The sequence below is a fragment of the Gorilla gorilla genome, chromosome 9 (genome assembly GCF_029281585.2).
Source record: "Gorilla gorilla gorilla isolate KB3781 chromosome 9, NHGRI_mGorGor1-v2.1_pri, whole genome shotgun sequence".
NCBI classification, from domain to species: Eukaryota; Metazoa; Chordata; class Mammalia; order Primates; family Hominidae; genus Gorilla; species Gorilla gorilla.
Genome location: NC_073233.2, coordinates 66091864 through 66113777, shown reverse-complemented (window position 1 = coordinate 66113777; position 21914 = coordinate 66091864). Strand labels below are relative to the sequence as shown.

Here is a 21914-nt window from a genome sequence, read left to right as displayed (position 1 = left end):
AGGAGTAGAGCTCTTGTTAGCTGATTCCAAAGCCAATAGCATTTTTCTTTCAATTTCCCCCTGCCTCTAAAGAACTTTAAGCCTTTTGGCCAAACGCTAAAGAGCAGTCTCCAAAAAGTTGTTTTCCTTCTTTAAAGGACTTAATTTCTGATGTGACATTCACTTATATATGAAAGTGCTGGACCTGAATTTTGTATTTCTCAGGGAGAAAGGTAAGTCTCTGGATCAAATCTATTGTCTGCACAAAGTTACAGGGGCAGAGGTAACTAGAAAAATGCATCGAGGTACCCATTTCTCCCTTGGTTTAATCAGAGATTTGGCTCTAATATTTTGACTATTTCTTTTATCTGTTTCACACATCCAGAGGCTATATATGTTGAGTATTCCTCATCTAAAACATTTGGGAACAGAAGTGTTTTGGATTTTGGATTTTGGATTTTTTAGAATTTTTGAATATTTGCATGTTTATGAGATATATTGGGGATGAAACCCAAATTTAAACACAAAATTCATTTATGTTTTATATACACGTTATATCCGTAGCCTAAGTAATTTTACATAATATTTCAAATAATTTTTGCACATGAAACAAAGTATGTGCTACATACTTATGTGTGGAATTTTCCATTTGTAGCATCATGTTGGTTCTCAAATAGTTTTGGATTTGGAAGCATTTTAGACTTTGGATTTTTGGATTAGGGATTCCCAACTTGTGTTTCTAAGCACTAATGAGTTTCTATTAGAATATGTTTACTTATCATGTGACATAAAGAAAAAGCACAAGAAGGCCTCGAGTCCCTGCTTTACAAAGAATAAGATTGCATTACTTTGAGCAAGTTAAACTATTTATTTCTCGGTTTTCTTTTTCAGGAAATATGATAATATTAGTTCTCCTAATTCTACAATTGTTGAGATAGTCAAATGGAATATCAACATAAAATTTTACCATAATCTGGAAGCCCATACTAATATTTTTTTAAAAAGAGAGACAGAAGGAATGGTGATTAATAAATGAGGAAGAAATCAGGCTTACAAGCCAGTTATAAAATGCACTGAAATAGAGATGTGCAAAATTACATAAGGCACAACCAACTATTGGAATGAGGAGACCTAATCTCATGTGCTAATTCTGTCACTAAAAACATCTGGTCATTGGACACAATTTATAAACTATATTGTGGACCGACTGATGGTCTGCAGTGTAGATGTGATTAACATCTATCACACAGTTCTGAGCAAATAAGAAAACACTTCTGTCTCCTTGGGAATGGAGAATAAGAATATTCTGAACTTAAACATAATATTTATCAGTTTAGATATCTATCTGGTCAGGAAATGTATCTCTTGCATTAATGTAAACCTGGCAATTAGCATGCAACATGGTGCTCCATTCGAAATTAGAGCTTGTAGAGAGAATGAAGAAATGAACATATCCAGAGATTTATGTTGATTGGTCAATTGGTTGGTATTACTGAAGAGTCATGTTCATTTTTAACTTTTTGAAGATTTTTTTAAGGGTGGGAAGTAGTTATATACATTTGTGGATCCAGTTATTATCATTTAACTGAGATCCAGAAATGTAGGTTATTTGCATGAAGCCAAGAAAACTGGTAAGTATATTTGATTCCTAATTTCACGCTATTCCATTCTTCACATTGACTTACAATGATAGATTTAATTACTCCATCAGGCAGTCAGTCAATTAAATAAATTACTATCTTGTGCCCAGTTTAGATCGAATGTAAAAGATTTAAAGGAATTTTTCTTTGTGATGAAGAGTTAAGGCTTTAATTCAAAGTGACTTGGTTTTATATTTCACCTGTTCCAATTAATTAGTCTGATGATCTTGTATGAATCTTCCTTTTCTGTACCTTAGTTCAGTAATCTATGAAATTAGGAGTTCGGGATGGATTATCTCCAAAATCATTTTATTAAGAATGCTTTATGAATTATTGTAATTTAAAGTTGCATTTTGTGGTCATGGGCATGTTTTAGATCCAGGACTCCTGGAAACAAGTAATTACAATACTGGAATAAAGCAAAAAATGGCATGCTGATTGATCTCAGTAGTCCTCCCTCCATTTATCATTCTGATTCTGCCTTTTCATTTCTACAGGGCAGCTACATAATTCCCAATGGAGAACAACACAGAGGTGACTGAATTCATTCTTGTGGGGTTAACTGATGACCCAGAACTGCAGATCCCACTCTTCATAGTCTTCCTTTTCATCTACCTCATCACTCTGGTTGGGAACCTGGGGATGATTGAATTGATTCTATTGGACTCCTGTCTCCACACCCCCATGTACTTCTTCCTCAGTAACCTCTCCCTGGTGGACTTTGGTTATTCCTCAGCTGTCACTCCCAAGGTGATGGTGGGGTTTCTCACAGGAGACAAATTCATGTTATATAATGCCTGTGCCACACAATTCTTCTTCTTTGTAGCCTTTATCACTGCAGAAAGTTTCCTCCTGGCATCAGTGGCCTATGACCGCTATGCAGCATTGTGTAAACCCCTGCATTACACCACCACCATGACAACAAATGTATGTGCTCGCCTGGCCATAGGCTCCTACATCTGTGGTTTCCTGAATGCATCCATTCATACTGGGAACACTTTCAGGCTCTCCTTCTGTAGATCCAATGTAGTTGAACACTTTTTCTGTGATGCTCCTCCTCTCTTGGCTCTCTCATGTTCAGACAACTACATCAGTGAGATGGTTATTTTTTTTGTGGTGGGATTCAATGACCTCTTTTCTATCCTGGTAATCTTGATCTCCTACTTATTTATATTTATCACCATCCTGAAGTTGCGCTCATCTGAAGGACGCCAGAAGGCCTTTTCTACTTGTGCTTCCCACCTTACTGCAGTTTCCATCTTTTATGGGACAGGAATCTTTATGTACTTACGACCTAACTCCAGCCATTTCATGGGCACTGACAAAATGGCATCTGTGTTCTGTGCCATAGTCATTCCCATGTTGAATCCACTGGTCTACAGCCTGAGGAACAAAGAGGTTAAGAGTACCTTTAAAAAGACTGTAGGGAAGGCAAAGGCCTTTATAGGATTCAGATTTTAATTATAAAGAATTCACAATAAGATAATTTTTTCCACCTCATGTTAATCTTTGTCTACCAAGTCCAATATTTGGGCTTCCTCATGGACAGTTTCTGTTGACTGTTTTCTTAAACATATGAATTGGCCATACTTTCTTCATTCTTTAAGTGACACTTTTTTTGTTGTTAAAATCTGAACATTTTAAATAATAAAAAATAGCATATTCTAAAAATCAGATCTCTCCTCCCATCTAGGCTTTGTTTTTGTTGGTGGTGCTTTTGTTTGTTTAGTGATTTTCCTGAGTTACTTATGTTAATTCTGCATTTCTTGTTGTGTGTGGCCACTGAAATTTCTACTCAGTTAGGTTAGTGGTCAACTAACAATTGGATAGAGTTTTTTAAGTGCTTTAAATTGCTAATTCTCTGAAGCCTTATGCATGGGCTTTGCATGTGTGTGTTGGAGCATGTTTTCAGTGCTCCAGCGGTTTAAATTCTGCCTTTAATCTTCATGTCCTCTGTGCAGAGCCTCAAGGTCAGCCACAAATGAAACATTAGGTCCTCTCAGGTCTTTCCTGTGCATACATAAGGCCTTGCCCATATGCATGATTTTTGTAATCTCCAGGAATATATGGGAGCTTTTCAAAGCCCTCCATGGATTTCTAAAGCCGTCATCAATTTTTTTTAAGAGTTTGGTTAGATTATTGTATGCTCCAACTGATATTTACATTTTCAGGCAATTGCAATGTTAAACAATTGCTGCTCAACACTTTGACAAACACTCTAGGAATAAAACTTTTTCACTGAGTGAACTGAGTATGGTGAAATAGAGACAAAATTGTGAATGGAGTTTTCCTAGGAAGCTGTCAAATAGGTGAAACAGTGACAATTCCCTGGGAAGCAGGCCCATTAGCAATCTCCAACACATTTTGTTCACTTCAGTGGTTGTTAGGCCAATGTTTTTTTCAGCTACCATAGTTCCATGTGTGCTGGTTTTCAAGGTTACCACAGAGCTGGTGGATAAAGCAAGCTAACATGCCACAAAACTCACCGTTGATACTGAGATTCAGTCACTGTTTTTGAATGAATACTCCTTGAATTGTTGCATGTCCTTGGTTAGTTTCTAGAGTTTCAAACATTTTTATTATACACAGTTTTGCCTGTGTTATAATTGCTTTTATGGAAGAGCAGATTTTTGGAGGTCCTTGCTTTGCCATTCTGGAAATATTTATTCTATCCCTTAAATTTTTATTTATTTATTTTTTATTTTTGATACAGAGTCTCGCTCTGTTGCCCAGGGAAAAGTGCAGTGGCACCATCTCAGCTCACTGAAACCTTCACCTCCTGGCTTCAAGCTATTCTCATGCCTCAGCCGCCTGAGTAGCTGGAATTACAGACACGCACCACCATGCCTGGCTAAATTTTTGTATAATATTATTAGTAGAGATGGTGTTTCACCATGTTGGCCAGGCTGGTCTTGAATTCCTGGCCTCAAGTGATCTGCCTGCCTTGGCCTCCGAAAGTGCTGGGATTACAGGCATGAGCCACCATGCCTGGCCTTATTCTATCCTTTTAAATTTAAGCTTCCTCTGTTATAATCCTCTCTGAGAAAATTGTTTTATTTTTTTCATAATATTATATTATAATTTATAATTATATATTTATCTGTGAGTTTAAGTTTTTAATGTCTCCCCATTAGACCAAAGTCTATTTATGCACGGACTTTTTTTTTGCTGTGTATACTATGGATTTAACAAAATGGCTAACACCTATAGGTGTCATATTCAGATTGCTGAAAACCAAATATAAGAAGAAAATTATAAATACATTCAGAGGAAAAAAGACACATTACATACAGAGGATCAAAAACAAGATTCACCGCAGATTTCTCATCAGAAACAGTGCATGCCAAAAGACATCTGTCAAATGCTGAAATAATAAAGAAACCCTGTTAAACCAAGTGAATATATTCAAAAATAAAAGAGAAATAAAGACATTTTTCAGACACACATGCTGAAATTTCATTGTCAGCAGCCCTTCACTGCAAGAAATATTGAAGGAATTTCTTCAGGCATAAGAAATATGATGCCAATTGGTAATTTACATTGGTGCAAAGAAATGAAGAGGACTGAAAATGAGATAAATGAAGACAGACAGACATAAGACCTACTCTTTTTGTATTTTTAATTGTTTAAAAGATGATTGTCTAAATCATAAATAGTAGGAATATACTGTATATTTATTTATAGAAAACATAAAAGGAAAATGTGTAACAATAATATAATTAGCGTGCATAATTGGCAGTATAAGTTTGCAACATCCTTAAACTACTCGTAAAATGGCACAGTATTACAAAAAGCATATTTTCATGAATTCTAAACATATATTGTAAACTCTAGCAATAACTAAAACCATTTTTAAGAGAGGTATTTAATAATAAGTTAATAGTGGAGATAAAACGGAATCATAAAGATAGTTAATAATTTAAAAAGGAAAAGGAGACAAAAGAAACAAAGAAAAGATGGAAAAAATAGAAAAAAACTAGGAAGATTGTAGGTTTTTTTGTTTGTTTGCTTGTTTTGTTTTTGTTTTTTGAACAGAACCATGCTCTGTCACCCAGGCTGGAGTGCAATGGTGCGAGCTCAGTTCATGGTAACCTTCGCCTCCCAGGTTCAATAGATTCTCCTGCTTCAACCTCCCAAGTAGCTGGGATTACAGGTGTGTATCACCATGCCTGGTTAATTTTTGCATTTTTAGTAGAGACAGGGTTTCACCATGGTGGTCAGGCTGATCTTGAACTCCTGGCCTCAAGTGATTCACCTGCCTCGGCCTCCCAGAGTGCTGAGATTACAGGCGTGAGCCACCCACTCCTGGCCTGATGTTAAATTTTAATTCATTGTGTCAATGAGTACATTAAATATAGTGTAAACTTAGCAAATTGAAAAAGAATGTTAGATAATTTTTTTTTTAAAAAAAAGACCCACTGCATGCCACTTACAAGAAATTTACTTTAAATATGAAGGCATAAAATTAGTGTACTTGAAATAAGCCACTGGTATACTTGAGCTTGTTTTTTTCTTTTTTTGTCATTTTCCAGTAAAATAACCTATTATTATGAATTGGTATTTAATAAGAAAGCCTGAGAACTGAGCCAAATATGCTCCTCTTTCATGGCTTTTCTTTTTATTTTCTTTCCCAGCGAATTGAGTTGGAATTCCTCTACTGAACATAGTTGATAAAACATCATGGCCAGTGCATAAGTAAGTCGAGATAATGTGAGTAAGCAGAGACAAAGAAGGATGTCTGTTTTCCCCCATATTTAAGACATGGCATTATAATGTCATCTCTTTGATGTTTGGTATGTGCTGCCAAGGAGTCTAGTCATGGCCTGCTTGGGAGTTTAAGAGATATGACAAGGCATTTCATAACATAGAGCAGAAGTGGCAGTGGAACCTGATAAGTTTCTCTCCACCATCACTATCCCTGCCTATCGTGAATGTGGGTGGTATGTGGGAGAGAGAGGTGACAACCTTGGATGTACACAACAGAAATCAACTCTGGCTAACTTAAACAAAAAAGAATTTATTTGAAGAATAATGGTGTGCTCCCAGAACCAAGGAGAAAGTTGGTTAATTAAGCTGGAAATAATTAAAGGAAGTGAGAGTGCAGAAACCAGAGGCAAGATCAAACCACCGGAATAGTTTGGTTAAAACAATTCTTCCAGCAAGTTGACCACTTCCATCCTTTTACACTAGTACCTTTGGTCACCACTATCAGTGGTGCTTTTTGACTTTTGCTAATGCCACAAGCCACAGTATGCAGTACAAATAAATTCTAACTATCCTGACTTCTGGGTGTTACTCACTGCATGCTGTTGACTGAGACAAGTTTGCTGGCAGCTAAGCTGTGATCATGGTAAGCAGAATTTCAAAAAGAACTGTTCTCATTTATATAGCATCCTCGTACAGTTGCACTGTTCTTTGTGTTTTACATATCATAACTCATTTGATCCTGACAACTCCATGGCAAGGTAGTATTGTTATTATTATCATTTTATTAATGAGGAAAGTATGACTTAATAACATTAAGACATTTGCCCATGTTCCAGGACAATTTAGGCAGAACCAGGATTTGAATCCATGTCATCCTGAAAACTGTTTTTTTGTTTGTCTCTTTGTTTCTGTTTTGTTTTTTGTTTTGTTTTGTTTTTGAGATTGGGTCCTGCTCTGTTGCTTAGGTTGGAGTGCAGTCGCCATCTCAGCTCACTGCAGCCTATGCTTCCCAGGTTCAAGCAATTCTCCTGCCTCAGCCTCCCGAGTAGCTGGGCCTACAGGCAGGTGCCACCACTCCTGGCTAATTTTTGTATTTTTAGTAGAGACAGGTTTTCACCATGTTGGCCAGACTGGTCTTGAACTCCTGACCTCAAGTGATCCGCCCACCTCAGCCTCCCAAAGTGCTGGGATTACAGGCATGCGCCACTGTGCCCAGCTGAAAACTATTATACAGTTTTCCACCAGGTTTCACATAGTAGGAAACTATAAAACAGTTCTTGAACAGTGTTACACAGTCTTCCACCAAGTTTCACGTAGCAGGAAACTATAAAAAATAGGAAGAGTTGGGGTAAAGGACTTCCAGAAAAAAATGTTATATGTCTGCTTCTGGTGGCCTTGTTATAGACTATCTCTGCATAAAAATACATCTGGAAGGTTTTTGATGAGTACTAGTGTTGTTCGATTTTATATCTCAGTGGATAAATTCAGTACGCTGCAGATAAAAGTGTTTCCCAATTTGCTTTGTCAGCTTAAACAGTGTACATTTTAATTCTCTTCTGTTTTATTTTTAGCTTGTTAATTATTTAAAACAACTCCAACCTCATAATTATGTGGCAAGATATTTGGAATTAACTCGTCGTGGCTTCCAATGTCCCTAAGGGATATATTATGTATTTTGGAGATAATGAACACTCTTAGAAATGAATGGAGGCTCTTTCATAAAAAAGTATGACTTTATAATTTTTTTTATAGCTAGTGTGTTTGTTGACAGTTTAGTATGTACCGGGCTCTGTTTTAAGCACTTTATTAATTTATGTGCTCCTACCAACCATATGCATTAAGCACTACCATCATCTTCATTTTATTTTTATTTGTATAAATTTAATGAATACAAGTAGAATTTTGTAATGTGGATATATTGTGTAGTGTTGAAGTGTGGGCTTTTGAAGTAACCATCACCTGAATAATGCAATTGTATTCATTAAGAAATTTTTCATTTGTCACCCCCATCCCCCCTCCCCCCTCCCCCCTCCCCCCTCACCTCTCCTCTCTCCCCCCTTCCTACCCTTCTGAGTCTGCATTGTCTATTATTTCACACTGTATGTTCATGTGTACACATTCTTTCACTTCCTCTTATAAGTAAGAACATGCGGTATTTGACTTTCTGTGTTATTTCTCTAAAGACAACAGCTTCAAGTTCCATCCATGTTGTTGCAAAAGACATGATTTTATTCTTTTTTATGGTTGAGTGGTATGCCATGGTGTGAGTGTATATATATGTGTGTGTTTATACATATACATATGTGATATATATATATAACATTTTCTTTATCCCATTGTCTATTGATGGACACTTATGTTGAGTCCATATCTTGGTTATTGTGAATAGTGCTTTGATAAAAATACAAGCGCAGGTATATTTTTTATATAAAGATTTTTTTCCTTTGGATAGATAGCTAGTAGTGGGATTGCTGGATTGAATGGTAGTTCTATTTTTAGTTATTTGAGAAATCTCCACATTGTTTTCCATAGTGCTTGTACTAATTTACATTTCCACCAACAGTGTATAACTGTTTTTTTTCTACAGCCTCACCCAAATCTGTTATTTTTTGACTTTTTAAACAATAGCAATTCTGCCTGGTATAAAATGATATCTCATTGTGATTTTAATTTGCATCTCTATGATGATTAGTGATGTTGAATATTTTTCATGTGCTTGTGGGCAATTTCTATGTCTTCTTTTGAAAAATATCTCTTTATGTCCTTTGTCCACTTTTTAATGTTTTTTCTTACTGTTCTTGTTATTGTTTACTTATTTGAATCCTTTAGAGTTTCTAGATTAAAATTAGTCCCTTCTTGGATGCATAGTTTGAAAATATTTTCTCTCATTGTGCAGGTTTTCTCTTCACTCTATTCAGCTGTGCAGAAGCCTTTCAGTTTAATCAAGTCATATTTGTCTATTTTTATTTTAGCTGCCTGTGCTTTTGAGGTTTTCATGAATCCTTTGCCTAGCCCAATGTCTAGAAGAGTTTTACCTAGGTTTTATTCTAGTATTTCTACAATTTCAGGTCTTACAGTTAAGTCTTTACTCCAACTTGAGTTGATTTTTGTATATGGTGAGAGAGAGGAGTCAGTTTCATCTGCAAAGGAAAATTCTATTTTTCCAGCACCATTTATTGAAAAGTGTATCCTTTCTCAAATGCATGTTTTGTCAACATTGTCAAAGATCTGTTGGTTGTAGGTATGTAGCTTTATTTTTTGTTCCTATATTCTGTTCCATTCATCTATGTGTCTACTTAGAAACCAGTACCATGCCGTTTTGGTTTCTACAGGCTTGCAGTATAACTTCAAGTCAGATGATGTGATGACACCAGCTTTGTTCTTTTAGCTTAGCATTATTTTGGCTATTTGAGCTCCTTTTTTGATTCCATATGAATCTTATGACTGTATTTTTCTAATTCTGTGAAAAATTACATTAGTATTTTGGTAGAAAATGCATTGAATCTGTAGATTCCTTTGGACAGTATGGTCATTTTTATCATATTGATTCTTCCAATTCAGGAGCATGGAACGTTTTTCCATTTGTTTGTGTCATCTATAATTTCTTTCATCAATGTTTTGTAGTTTACATTGTAGAGGTGTTTTACCTCTTTGTTTAAATATATTTCTAGGTATTTTTTTGCACATATTGTAAATTGATTGATGTCTTGATTTGATTCTCAGCTCAATTCAAGCTGAGAATCAAGCTTACAAATGAATTAAGTAAAGTTTAAGGTTGTATAATCAACGTACAAAATTCAATAGCATTTCTATACAAATGCTACTCATTTTGAAATGCTACTGAATTTTGTATGTCGATTATATAGAAATGCTACTGAATTTTTTATGTCGATTATATAACCCTAAACTTTACTTAATTCATTTATTGGATCTAAGAATTATTTGGAGAAGTCTGTGAGATTTTTTACATATAAATCATATCATCAGCACACAGAGATAATTTGACTTTCTCTTTTCTAGTTTGAATGCACTTAATATTTATTCTTGCATGATTGCTCTGGCTATGACTTCCACGGTTATGTTGAATTGGAGTGACAAAAATGGTCATCTTTGTCTTGTTCCAATTCTTAGGGAGAATGAGTTCAAGTTTTCTCCATTCAGTATGCTGTTGGCTATGTGTTTTTCATGTATAGCTTTTATTATTTTGAGGTATGTTCCTTCTATGTCTGATTTTTTGAAAGTTTTTATCATAAAAGGATGCTGAATTTTATCAAATGCCTTTTCTGCATTTATTTATAGGATCATATGGTTTTTGTTTTTAAATTCTGCTTATGTAATTAATCACATCTATTGATTTGTGTATGTTGAACCATCCTTGCATCCCTGAATAAAACCTACTCGATTGTGGTGTATTATCTTCTTGATATGCTGTTATACATATATCTCAATACATGTGCAAAATCCTTACATACAAAATCCTTAACAAAATGCTAGCAAATCTTGTATACTTTTGAGGATTTTTGCATCTATGTTTATCAGGGATTGGTCTGTAGTCTTCCACTTTTATATCCTTGCCAGCTTTGGTATCAGACTCATACTAGCTTTGTAGAATGAGTTAGAGAAGATTCTCTCCTCTCTGATTTCTCAGAAGAGTTTCAAAAGATTGCTATTATTTCTTTTTACCTTTGGTAGAATTCGGTTGTGAATTTATCTGGTCCTGAGCTTTTTTGTTGGTGTTGTTGGGAAGTTTTTTATTACTGATTTAATCACTCATTATTGCTCTGTTCAAGATTTTTCTCTCCCATTCAATCTTAGGAGGTTATTTGTTTCCAGGAATTTATTCATGTTCTCTAGGTTTCTGGTTTGTCAGTGCAAAGTTGTTCATAGCAGCCTCTGATGATCTGTGGTATCGGCTATGGTATTAGCTGTAATGTATTCTTTTTTATTTCGGATTATGTTTATTTAGATCTCTTCTCCTATTTTTCTTAGGTAGTTTAGCTAGTGGTTTGTCTATTTTATTTGTTTTTGTCCCGATTTCATTTAGTTCTACCCTGATCTCTGTTATTTGTTTTATTCTGGTAGCTTTGGATTTTGTTTGTTCTTGTTTTACTAATTCCATGAGGTACAATGTTATGTTGCTAATTTGTGATCTTTCTATTTTTTGATGTAGGCATTTAATACTATAAACTTCTCTCTTATCACTGCTTTTGCTGTTTTCAATATGTTTTGGTATGTTTTGTGTTTCCATTTTTATTTATTCCAAAAATTTTTAATTTATGACTTAATTTAGTAAACAACCTAAATATTGTTTAGGAATATATTGTTTACTTTCCGTGTATTTGTATAGTTTCCAGAGTTCCTCTTGGTATTGATTTCTAGTTGTATTTGGCTATGCTCTGAGAAGACACTTAGTATAATTTCAACTTTTAAAAAGTTGAATACTATATTGAGACTTGTTTTGTGACATATCTTGGAGAATGTACCATGTGCCCATGAAAAAACTACATTTTACTTTTGTTAGTTAGACTGATCTGTAAATGTTTGTGATGTCCATTTGGTCAAAAATTTAAATCCAATGTTTCTTTGTTAATTTTATATTTTGATAACCTGTCTAGCGCTATCAGTGGGGTAAGTCCCCCATTTTTATTGCATTTCTGTATGTTTCTTTCTTTATGTCTAGTAATTTTTTTATGACTCTGGGTGCTGTTCCATTTTCGGTGCACATATATTCAGAATTTTTATATGTTCTTGCTGATTTGATCTCTTTATCATTATATAATGGCCTTATTTGTATTTTTTATCATGGTTTATTGTAAGTCTGTTTTACCTGATATAAGTGTAACTACTACTACCCACTTTTGGTTTTCATCTGTGTGGAATATCTTTTCCACCTGTTTACCTTCAGTCTATAACTGTCTACCAACCAGTAAGGTGAGTTTCTTTTAAGTAGCATGTAGTTGCTTCATGTTTTTATCCATGTCATCAATGTATATCTTTTAAGTGGAAAATTTTAATTCATTTATTGTTAAGGTTAATATTGTCATGTGAGCTTTTGTTTCTGACATAACGTAGATTGTAATCTAGCTGTTTTGTAGATTCTTTGTTTCTTTTTTTCCTTTGTCTTTGTGCTTTAGTGGAGTTCTGTCATGTAGTCATTGGATTTCCTTTTTTTTCTTTTTGTAATTTTGTGTTTATATGATGGTGAATATTGACATTTTGTATCCACATTTACAACTCCTGGAGAATTTCTTATAGGGCCAGTCTAGTGGTAATGAATTCCCTCAGCATTTGATTGTCTGAGAAGAACTTTATTTCTCCTCCATTTATGAAGCTTATTCTGAATAGGATATAAAATTGGTGGTTGACAGGGTTTTTTTTTTCCTTTAAGTACTTTAAAAATAGAATTTCTATTTTTTCTGGCTTGTAATGTTTCTGCTTTTAAAGTCCACTATTAGTCTAATGGTGTTTTCTTTATAGATGATTAGACACTTTTCTCATGCTGATTTTAGGATTTTTCTTTTATGTTGACTTTAGACAATCTGATGACTATATGTCATGTTGAGGTCCTTGTTGCAATGTCTCTTCCTGTAGTTTGTTGGGCTTATTGTATCTGGATCTGTAAATCTCTTCCCAAACTCAGGAAACTTGTTGTCAATTATTTCCTTAAATAGGGTTCCTGAACTTTTTGCTTTTTCTTCTCCCTTGGAAATACTTATACTTCATATGTTTGGTTGCTTTATGTAGTCCCATACTTCTCAAAGGCTTTATTTGTTCTTCTTTATTCTCCTTTCTTTATTTTTGTCTGATTGAATTAATTCAAAAGACCTGTCTTCGAATTTTGAGATTCTCTTCTCTGCTCGTTCTAGTCTATTCTTAAGGCTTTCAACTGTTCTTCATAATTCTTTCAGTGAAATTTTCATTTCCAGAAGTTGTTTGGTTCTTTAAGGTCTCTACCTTCTTGGTAAATTTCTAGCTCATATCAGGAATTGATTTTCTGATGTCTTTGCATTGGTATTCAGATTTCTCTTATGTCTTATAGAACTTCTTTAAAATCAGTATTTTGAATTCTTTATCTGACATTTTGAAGATTTCTTATTGGTTCAAATCCATTGCTAGAGAATTACTGTGCTCCTTTGGAGGTGTTATAGCACTTTGTTTTTCATACTTCCAGTATTGTTATCCTGATTTCTTTGCATCTGGAGAATTAGTCACTTCTATTATTGAATTTACTTTCATTGGGGTGTGACTTATTTTTCTTGGGAATGTGACTATGATGTATGCTAAGTAGGGTTATTTGGCTTTGTTTCTGGCTGTCTAAACTGGTGTAGACTCTGTATGATTTTCTTGTTTGTAAATATCCTTAGTGTACTGGTTTGGGTGTCCCAGATAATGATTTGGGCTATGGAACACACAGTGGTCCTGGTTCCATGCTTTGTATCCAAGGCAAGAGGGCAAAGCTGGGCAGTGTTGGGTTGTGCAAGTCTGCACTTGAACCCCACGATGGCATGTACAAGTGCTGGCCCTTACAAGGTTCAGAGAGCAATCCTCAGACCTCTGAAAAAACGCTCCAGCAATAAGCAGAGCAACTGCTGCTACGCCAATGACCCCATGAGGGAAAGAGTGCATCCTAGGCTCCATGGCCTATCAAGGGGTAGTAAGACCCAGTTTGCTCTCACTCAACCCAGCAGGGCTCTTTCCCACAGCTGGACACTAGCAGTGCGTTGGGACAGTTAGCCAACTCAAATGCACTTTGCCTTTAGAGTGTGAAAATGCCTCAGGCTGCAAAACTTGCTACCCTGGTCAAAACCACTCCTCTCAGACTCAAACCCTCCTGGTCTTCTCCTGCAAGGTGGGTTCCCAATTCCATTGTCCACAGCTGAAGCCCATGCTATTCTTGCCTCTCCATTCTGGCCATGTGGATTCCTCCTCCAATCAAGGTAAGATCACAAATCTCTGGCTAACGACTCTACAAACCAGTGACTGCCACCAATGCTAGCTGGCAGGTTCCTGTGCAACCCACTATGAGTTAGCATCTGGAATGACCTCCTTCCATTGGTCCTTAAGTCTGAGAGTGCATGTGGGGTACTTCCCAGTGCTCTTCCTTCTCACAGTCCCTTGACTGTTCCCCAAGTCTGATCCAGGTTTTGGGAAACTCAAAAAGTTCCCGATAGCCTAGGTTGCCTGGCTTCCTGGTGGGTATGTGTATTGTGGAGCACTCCCCCTCTCACATATGGAGGGATTGATTCACAGTTTTCCATTTGGGCTGCTGTCTGTCTTGTTTTCAGCAGTATCCAAAGTTTTCTTTCACTTTTATATTGAACAATCATGTTTCTTCTTGGATGCAAGTTCACAGTGTGAATCTCTACACACCACTTGCTATTTCCAAGTGAGCAAGGATTCTGGCAAAGCATCCATTCTACTATCTTAGAAAAAAAATACTCATCTCTGTTTTATTAATGAGAGAACTCAAGTGCGTAAGTGTTTATACAACCTATAATCTCAATATGAACTTTGTGAAGTTATGCTGCCATCGGCCAATGAAACTTACATAACATTTAGCCTAATTTCCATTATGCCACTCATGATTCTGTCTGATTTCTGCCAGGAAAGTTAATGATGAATATTTTCTGAAGATGTTCACATTACCAAGAAGAAATAACCCTGAGTAAATACACTGGTGTTCTTCCTAAGAAAATGGAACTAGGCTTTCATACGCAGTTTAATTGTTGCTTCTCTAGATGATTGGAGTGAGAGACTCTGGTTATTCTCATGAGTAACTTGTTCCCTGAGAACTTTACGTATGTTCAAATTCCTCAATTATTGTTAGTTCCCAGTCATTGGTCTCTAACATCCCAACATGACTCTATTTAACATCATGTTAGAGGTTCCACCCTGTGTGTCACCTTTTGGTGATCATTTATTGATCTCAGTGTAAAAGGTTGTCCATTGTACTAAGTGGCCTTATTTCACACTGGTATATTACTCTGAGTCTGCAACAATGGCCAGGGATAAGACCCCCAGCTAAAAATGATGTTCATTGCAGATATGATGATCCCTTCTTACAGCTCTTTAGGACTTTACAGAGTGCATTCAGAAACTTCTATTTTTCCTCACAGCAGCAGCCCTGTGTGGCAAGTTGGAGAATATTTTCTAATCTCCACCTAGTCATTACTTTTTCCTTAAATCTCCCTCCCTGTAGAGAACTTCAATATTTGTGACTAGACATTAAATCATAACTTCTTAAACAGGAGCTTTTCTTTCTTCTTTGAGTAGGACTTGCAATTTGAAGATACCAACTGACAGTGTGTCATCTTCCTTGAAGAGCAAGGTAAGTTTCTAGCTCTGTTCTATGGTCTGTTTAGGTTGTAGTAATAGAATATGTGTTATATAAAAGTTCAAGGGCAAACATTTTCCCACTGAGTATTCGGAGTTTAGTATCCCAGCTTTTAATATTTTCATGCTATCACGCTATTTAGCCACAGTCCAGATGTTACAACAATCTCCATTAATTTGGAAAATGGTGATTTTATTCAAATAATAGAAGACGGTATTATTCTCATCATTTAAAATTCATATGCTTAGAGGGCAACAGACATTGGTGCCTATCGAAGGGTGGAGGATAGGAGGAGGGAGAGGATCAGAAAAAAAATAACTAATGGGTCCCAGGCTACTACCTGAGTGATGAAATAATCTGTATAACAAACCCCCATGATGCAAATTTACCTACGTAACAAGCCTGTACATGTATCCCTGAACTTAAAATAAAAGCAAAAAAACAAAAAACAAAACCCTTATACACACAAAAAATCCATGTGCTTAGAAGAACATTTAGAAAATGATGGGCACTCTAAATACTTGTTGAGGCAATGAGTGAATGTATCTAAATGAATAGATGAATAAATAAATAAGTCAGCAAATGATCAGTGAGCACATTATAAAATACATGGTTCTGTGTTACTGAAGCACAGTCTCATGCCTAACTTTGCACAGGCTATTCAGAGGCTCTTGATTGAAGGCTTTAGATTTTTTAAAATAAGGAGTCCACACGATTTACATTGTACCCATAATGTATGACTGCATGCATGTGTACACACGCACATACACACACAGCAAAATCAAAACTTACATGGAATCCTATTTTTCACCTACAATGCACCTTTACTTTCTATTTTTTTATGCTAAATGAGCTAATGTATGCAAAATACATAAAAGAGAATCTGCACATAGTGAGTGATTTATGTGTTAAAGGTCATTCCTAACAATAGCAGTTATATTTAATGTAGCTTATTGATGCTAGTGTTTTTTTATTCTGTCTTTCCTTGCCATAGAGAACTTGGAGCTTTTTTTGACCACTACCTGAGACATATTTTTTTTCTAATGTTATTTATGCATTATTTCATGACTGAATTTCCAATTTTAGACCTAGTATTCAGGATCGACTACCTCTTTTTTTCCAGGCACAAGGTAAACTTCTATGTTCCATATATACATTTAGTAAAAGAGGGAATTTGTGCAAAAGCAGTGGGACAGCTATAGATACTATATTATTTCAGAACAGAAGTAGATGCTTTAAATATTTTTTTTCTAAAACATATGCTGAGGTTGGAGTATAGAGATGTCAAAACTTCCATTGGTAGGGTGTTCAGTGATACTTGTGAAATATCATACTGCTTCCCTAAAGAAGATGAAAAAAATGAGATAGATGATGCTCTGATTAAGTAGGTGGTAATTTCATCTTACTCACTATTGGTTAGGCTTCTACTTGAAGTAAAACAAACAAAAATAACAGAAGTGTGAATTGACAGCTCTTCAAACTACAAAAGGATCTGAGTAAGTTAGCAAGATGCATACAGAATTGTAACCTTTCCCCCATAATCTCATCCTTATTATGACTAGCAATCTAATGCTCATTGTGAAGTAGCTAAAAGCACAAATTTTGATTAGGTTGGAACTTGGTTTCAATTGTGAATCTTGACTGTTCTCCATACTAGTTGTATAATTGTAGAATATCACAAAACTTTTCAAATATCAAATTCTTATAATGGTAAAATAGTAATAACAATAATACTTATCACACACAAACACACACATGTAAACGTTTATATAAAAAGCTCTTAACATCTGTTGTAGATCATAGTATATTCTAAAAGTGATTATGTGATTTAAGTTTGGCAAACATAACGCTTTCATGGGCTAAACTTATGCAGTGTGGAAAGACAGTAGGCAGTAGTAGTTAGCAGATGAATAGTAGTTACAGGATGAATGCCCTTTCTAATTTAAAACACTATTCATATGCAAGAACTGATCTAAATAATAATTTTACAGCTTACAACCTGCCACCAAAACAGATCTGCAGACTAAAGGAAACCCATGAACGATGCATTTTAAACTATAAGGGTCAACTAAGAGATGACATAAATGAAAGAAAAGCATGAGTTTAAGTAAAGGGGATGCTGCAAAACCAAGCTAAAATGTAAATTTCAAGGAAGAAATTAAACAGAAGAATGGTTCACATGGAATTCTGGAACAGTCAATCATTCAGGTGAAAAAAAAAGACAGAATGAGAATTATTGGGAGGCACAGAAAATCTCAGTAGCCCTGGTATGTGAGGAAAGACAAATTGAAGAAGGGGCTATAAGACTTCAAAATTTACCAACACACAAAGCCCTGCCATGCTCCTTTAAGAAACTAACAGAGATCATCATTCCATTCTAATGATAATATTATAGCTAGCTCTCATCACACTGTGCTAAACATTTAACATTTTGTTTATTGTTGTAAAAATGTATTATTTCATTGAATTTTCAAAATAATGCCTTGAGGTTGATCTCATTAATATTTTCATTCTGCAGATAAAATAAATAAGGTTCAGGGAAGTTAGTTTGGGACCAATGCTGCCTAGGCAGTAAATGGTAGGGCTGATAAGCACCTCTTCCCAATCCCAAACTCTGTATCTGATGCTGCCTTCCCCTCAGAATTGCCTTTGCTAGTTGTACATTTCCCTACTTCTCCAGCTGTCCTGAGACCCTTAATGTGCATTTTCCTCTCAGTTACCTCACTGTGAAACCTGCCTAAGTTTGCACCAACAAAGACAATAAGTAATTGTAAATTGCTTCAAATTCAATCTGATTTAGATTCAATTTAGACCATTGAGCTTGAGAACGACTCTCCTGAGCCAGAAGATAGGCTTGACTATTAACACTTGTGTACATATGAATAAATGACTTAATCTTGTGAGCCTCACAAATTAAATAAATGTAATAACGAACCAACCTCATTATATTGTTGAGAGGAATCAATATACATACAAATTGCCTAGAGCGGTTCCCAGTATGTGAGCAACATAAATATATAAGTTTTACCAGATTAGGGAAAACTGAATTGGCAGAAAAATTAGTTCCAGATGAGTCATCTTGGACACATCATTAAATATACTACATAGCAGTTTATAAATTTATAAAATGGAAACATTGGGATATTATTTATAAAGATCTGCTGGATTCAGCAGATTACAACTCTGTAGATAATGCTTTAAAGATTGTTATCAAGCCTATGCTTTAGATCTATAGAATTTTGAAGTACAAATTGTTGCTATAATTACATAATGCATGTAGTATTTATACATTTCTAAATCTCTTTTTTTGTTTATCACTCTATTGCTTTATTTCTCATTGCTACAGGTCATCTTAAGATTCCCAGATAATACTGATGGAGAATTGTACGGAAGTGACAAAGTTCATTCTTCTAGGACTAACCAGTGTCCCAGAACTACAGATCCCCCTCTTTATCTTGTTCACCTTCATCTACCTCCTCACTCTGTGTGGGAACCTGGGGATGATGTTGCTGATCCTGATGGACTCTTGTCTCCACACCCCCATGTACTTTTTCCTCAGTAACCTGTCTCTGGTGGACTTTGGATACTCCTCAGCTGTCACTCCCAAGGTCGTGGCTGGGTTCCTTAGAGGAGACAACGTCATCTCCTACAATGCATGTGCTGTTCAGATGTTCTTTGTAGCCTTGGCCACGGTGGAAAATTACTTGTTGGCCTCAATGGCCTATGACCGCTATGCAGCAGTGTGCAAACCCCTACACTACACCACCACCATGACGGCCAGTGTAGGTGCCCGTCTGGCCCTAGGCTCATATGTCTGTGGCTTCCTAAATGCCTCATTCCACATTGGGGGCATATTCAGTCTCTCTTTCTGTAAATCCAATCTGGTACATCACTTTTTCTGTGATGTTCCAGCAGTCATGGCTCTGTCTTGTTCTGATAAACACACTAGTGAGGTGATTCTTGTTTTTATGTCAAGCTTTAATATCTTTTTTGCTCTTCTAGTTATCTTTATCTCCTACTTGTTCATATTCATCACCATCTTGAAGATGCATTCAGCTAAGGGACACCAAAAAGCATTGTCCACCTGTGCCTCTCACTTCACTGCAGTCTCCATCTTCTATGGGACAGTAATCTTCATCTACTTGCAGCCCAGCTCCAGCCACTCCATGGACACAGACAAAATGGCATCTGTGTTCTATGCTATGATCATCCCCATGCTGAACCCTGTGGTCTACAGCCTGAGGAACAGAGAAGTCCAGAATGCATTCAAGAAAGTGTTGAGAAGGCAAAAATTTCTATAAGTTTGGAATTTTAACATTGTTGTATACACAAAAATGTTGTTTCACTCATCTCAGACTTTCCTCATGCAATGAGTTACATTTGAAACCCCACAATACATTTAAGTTCATGAGGTGATATTCTTACCTCTTTAGAAGTCAATTTTTTAATAAAAATAAAATATTATCAGCAATGTAATACCTGAATGAGGAAGGCTAAAGGGAAATGTTAGAATTTTTGGAACTTGCTGGTCAAAACTTACTGATGACATTCGGTTTACTCACTTGTTCCCCTTGCACTTTTTCTACCACATTCCAATGCAAACATACTTGTTAAACAGGGACACCAACAAGCCCACAAAAAAGTACATGTTTATGCCTCTTGTGGGCACATAGGCATTAGAAGGAGAAATTTACTCAGAAGTAAATGGAGTGTGGCTAGTTTTTATATAGAGGATGTAAGTAATTAATTTAGTATTATAGTATAAATTTATTTTTGAATAGACTTTAAGAACAGTTTTATGTTCACAGCAAAATGGAGAGGTAAGTACAGAGATTTCCCATATACCTTCTGCCCCCACATACATATACCCTCCCTTATTGTCAATATCCTCCAACAGAGTGCTACATTTTTTACAATTGATGAACCTACATTGACACATCATTATCATCTCAAGACCATAATTTACATTAGGATTCACTCTTGCTGTTGTCCCTTCTATGGATTTGAATAAGTGTATAATGACATCTATTTATCATTATAGTATCATATTGAGTAGTTTCACTGCTCTAAAACTCTTCTATGCTCTACTTATTCATTCTTCCTTCTTCCCTAACCCCTGACAACTACTGATCTTTTTCTGTCTCCACAGTTTTGCTTTCTCCAGAATGTCATATAGTTAAAATCATATGGTATGTAACCTTTCCATATTGGCTTATTTCACATAGTAATATGCATCTGTTTTCTCCATAACTTTTCATGGCTTGATAGCTCATTTCATTTTAGCACTGAATATTGTCTATTGTCAAGTGGTATCGCACTTTATTCATGTACCTACTGAAGGATATTTTGGTTGCTTCCCTAGTGTTGGCAGTTATGAATAAAGCTGCTATAAACACCTGTGGTTTAACTGGTATTTTCTTTCTCCAACCTTGCTGGATGTTCTGCTGGTTTTCATTGCTTGCTTTTATCTTGTACTCATACTCTGAATATAGATGTTCTTCAATTCTCCATCCTGAGATGCTTATATTTTCAGGTTTTTATTAAACTTCTCACTGACATCTCAAAAATAACATGTATAAAACTAAAATCTTGGTTTTATTCCCCAAATCTAGATTCTGATTGTACTTAGAGTAAATTTTCTAACTGTGGCCTACAAAAGTTGCTTAACCTCTCTGCTGCCACTTCTTTCATTTTCTTCCAAATTTCTCCTTGCTCTCTATGATCCAGCAAATTAATCTTTGTTCATTTATTGAATACAAGAAACACATTCACATTCACACTGCAGAATGCTGTCCATCTTGGCCTCTTTGCCTGCCATGTTCTTTCCTTATATGTCATTTTAAATACTATATACTCAGAGAGCCCAATTTAACTATGCATCTTAAATTATGATCTCCCATGTCCATTAGCCTCTATTTCAGCATCATGGCTTCTTTTCTTTTAATTGTGATAAGAACTCTTATAATAAGATCTCCTCTTTTAACAATTTTTAAGTGTACAATATAGTATTGTTAATTATAGGTACCATGTTGTAAGAAGATCTCTAAACCGTATTCATTTTTTATAACTGAAACTTTATACCCGTTTGACCATAGCTTATCCCCCTATTTCCCCCACTCCCACCACAGTCCCTGACAGCCACCATTCCACTCTCTTTTTCTGTATGTCTGACTATTTTAAATACCTTATGTAAGTAGAATCATGCAGTATTTTGTCCTTCTATGACTTGCTTATTTCACTTAGGATATTGTCCT

The 21914-nt window shown here is 35.6% G+C and overlaps 2 protein-coding genes across 4 annotated transcripts in view; both read left to right on the top strand.

The window, feature by feature from the left end:
* Window positions 1-21055, top strand: part of LOC101150648 (olfactory receptor 5B2) — a 108992-nt gene extending 87937 nt beyond the window's left edge. The window contains exons 3-4 of one of the 3 annotated variants that reach the window (XR_008669834.2): window positions 15600-15654; window positions 16747-16781. Coding sequence is in view for 2 of the 3 variants with exons in the window: in XM_004051220.4 (XP_004051268.2) it covers window positions 19035-19961 (927 nt within the window). In the remaining variant the exon portion in view is untranslated. Of the gene's footprint in view, window positions 1-15599; window positions 15655-16746; window positions 16782-17651; window positions 17869-19006 lie in introns of those variants that run through there. The other 2 variants (XM_004051220.4, XM_063711230.1) reach the window with 2 other exon arrangements.
* Window positions 22-3080, top strand: OR5B12 (olfactory receptor family 5 subfamily B member 12). The gene is made up of 2 exons (XM_004051221.4): window positions 22-212; window positions 2117-3080. The coding sequence occupies exon 2, from the start codon at window positions 2136-2138 to the stop codon at window positions 3078-3080; it is 945 nt and encodes a 314-aa protein (XP_004051269.2). The 5' UTR covers window positions 22-212; window positions 2117-2135.
* Window positions 21056-21914: the final 859 nt, after the last annotated feature.

Excerpts from the sequence above, each read along its gene's own strand:
- OR5B12 (XM_004051221.4), top strand. The coding sequence starts at position 2,136 with ATGGAGAACAACACAGAGGTGACTGAATTCATTCTTGTGGGGTTAACT.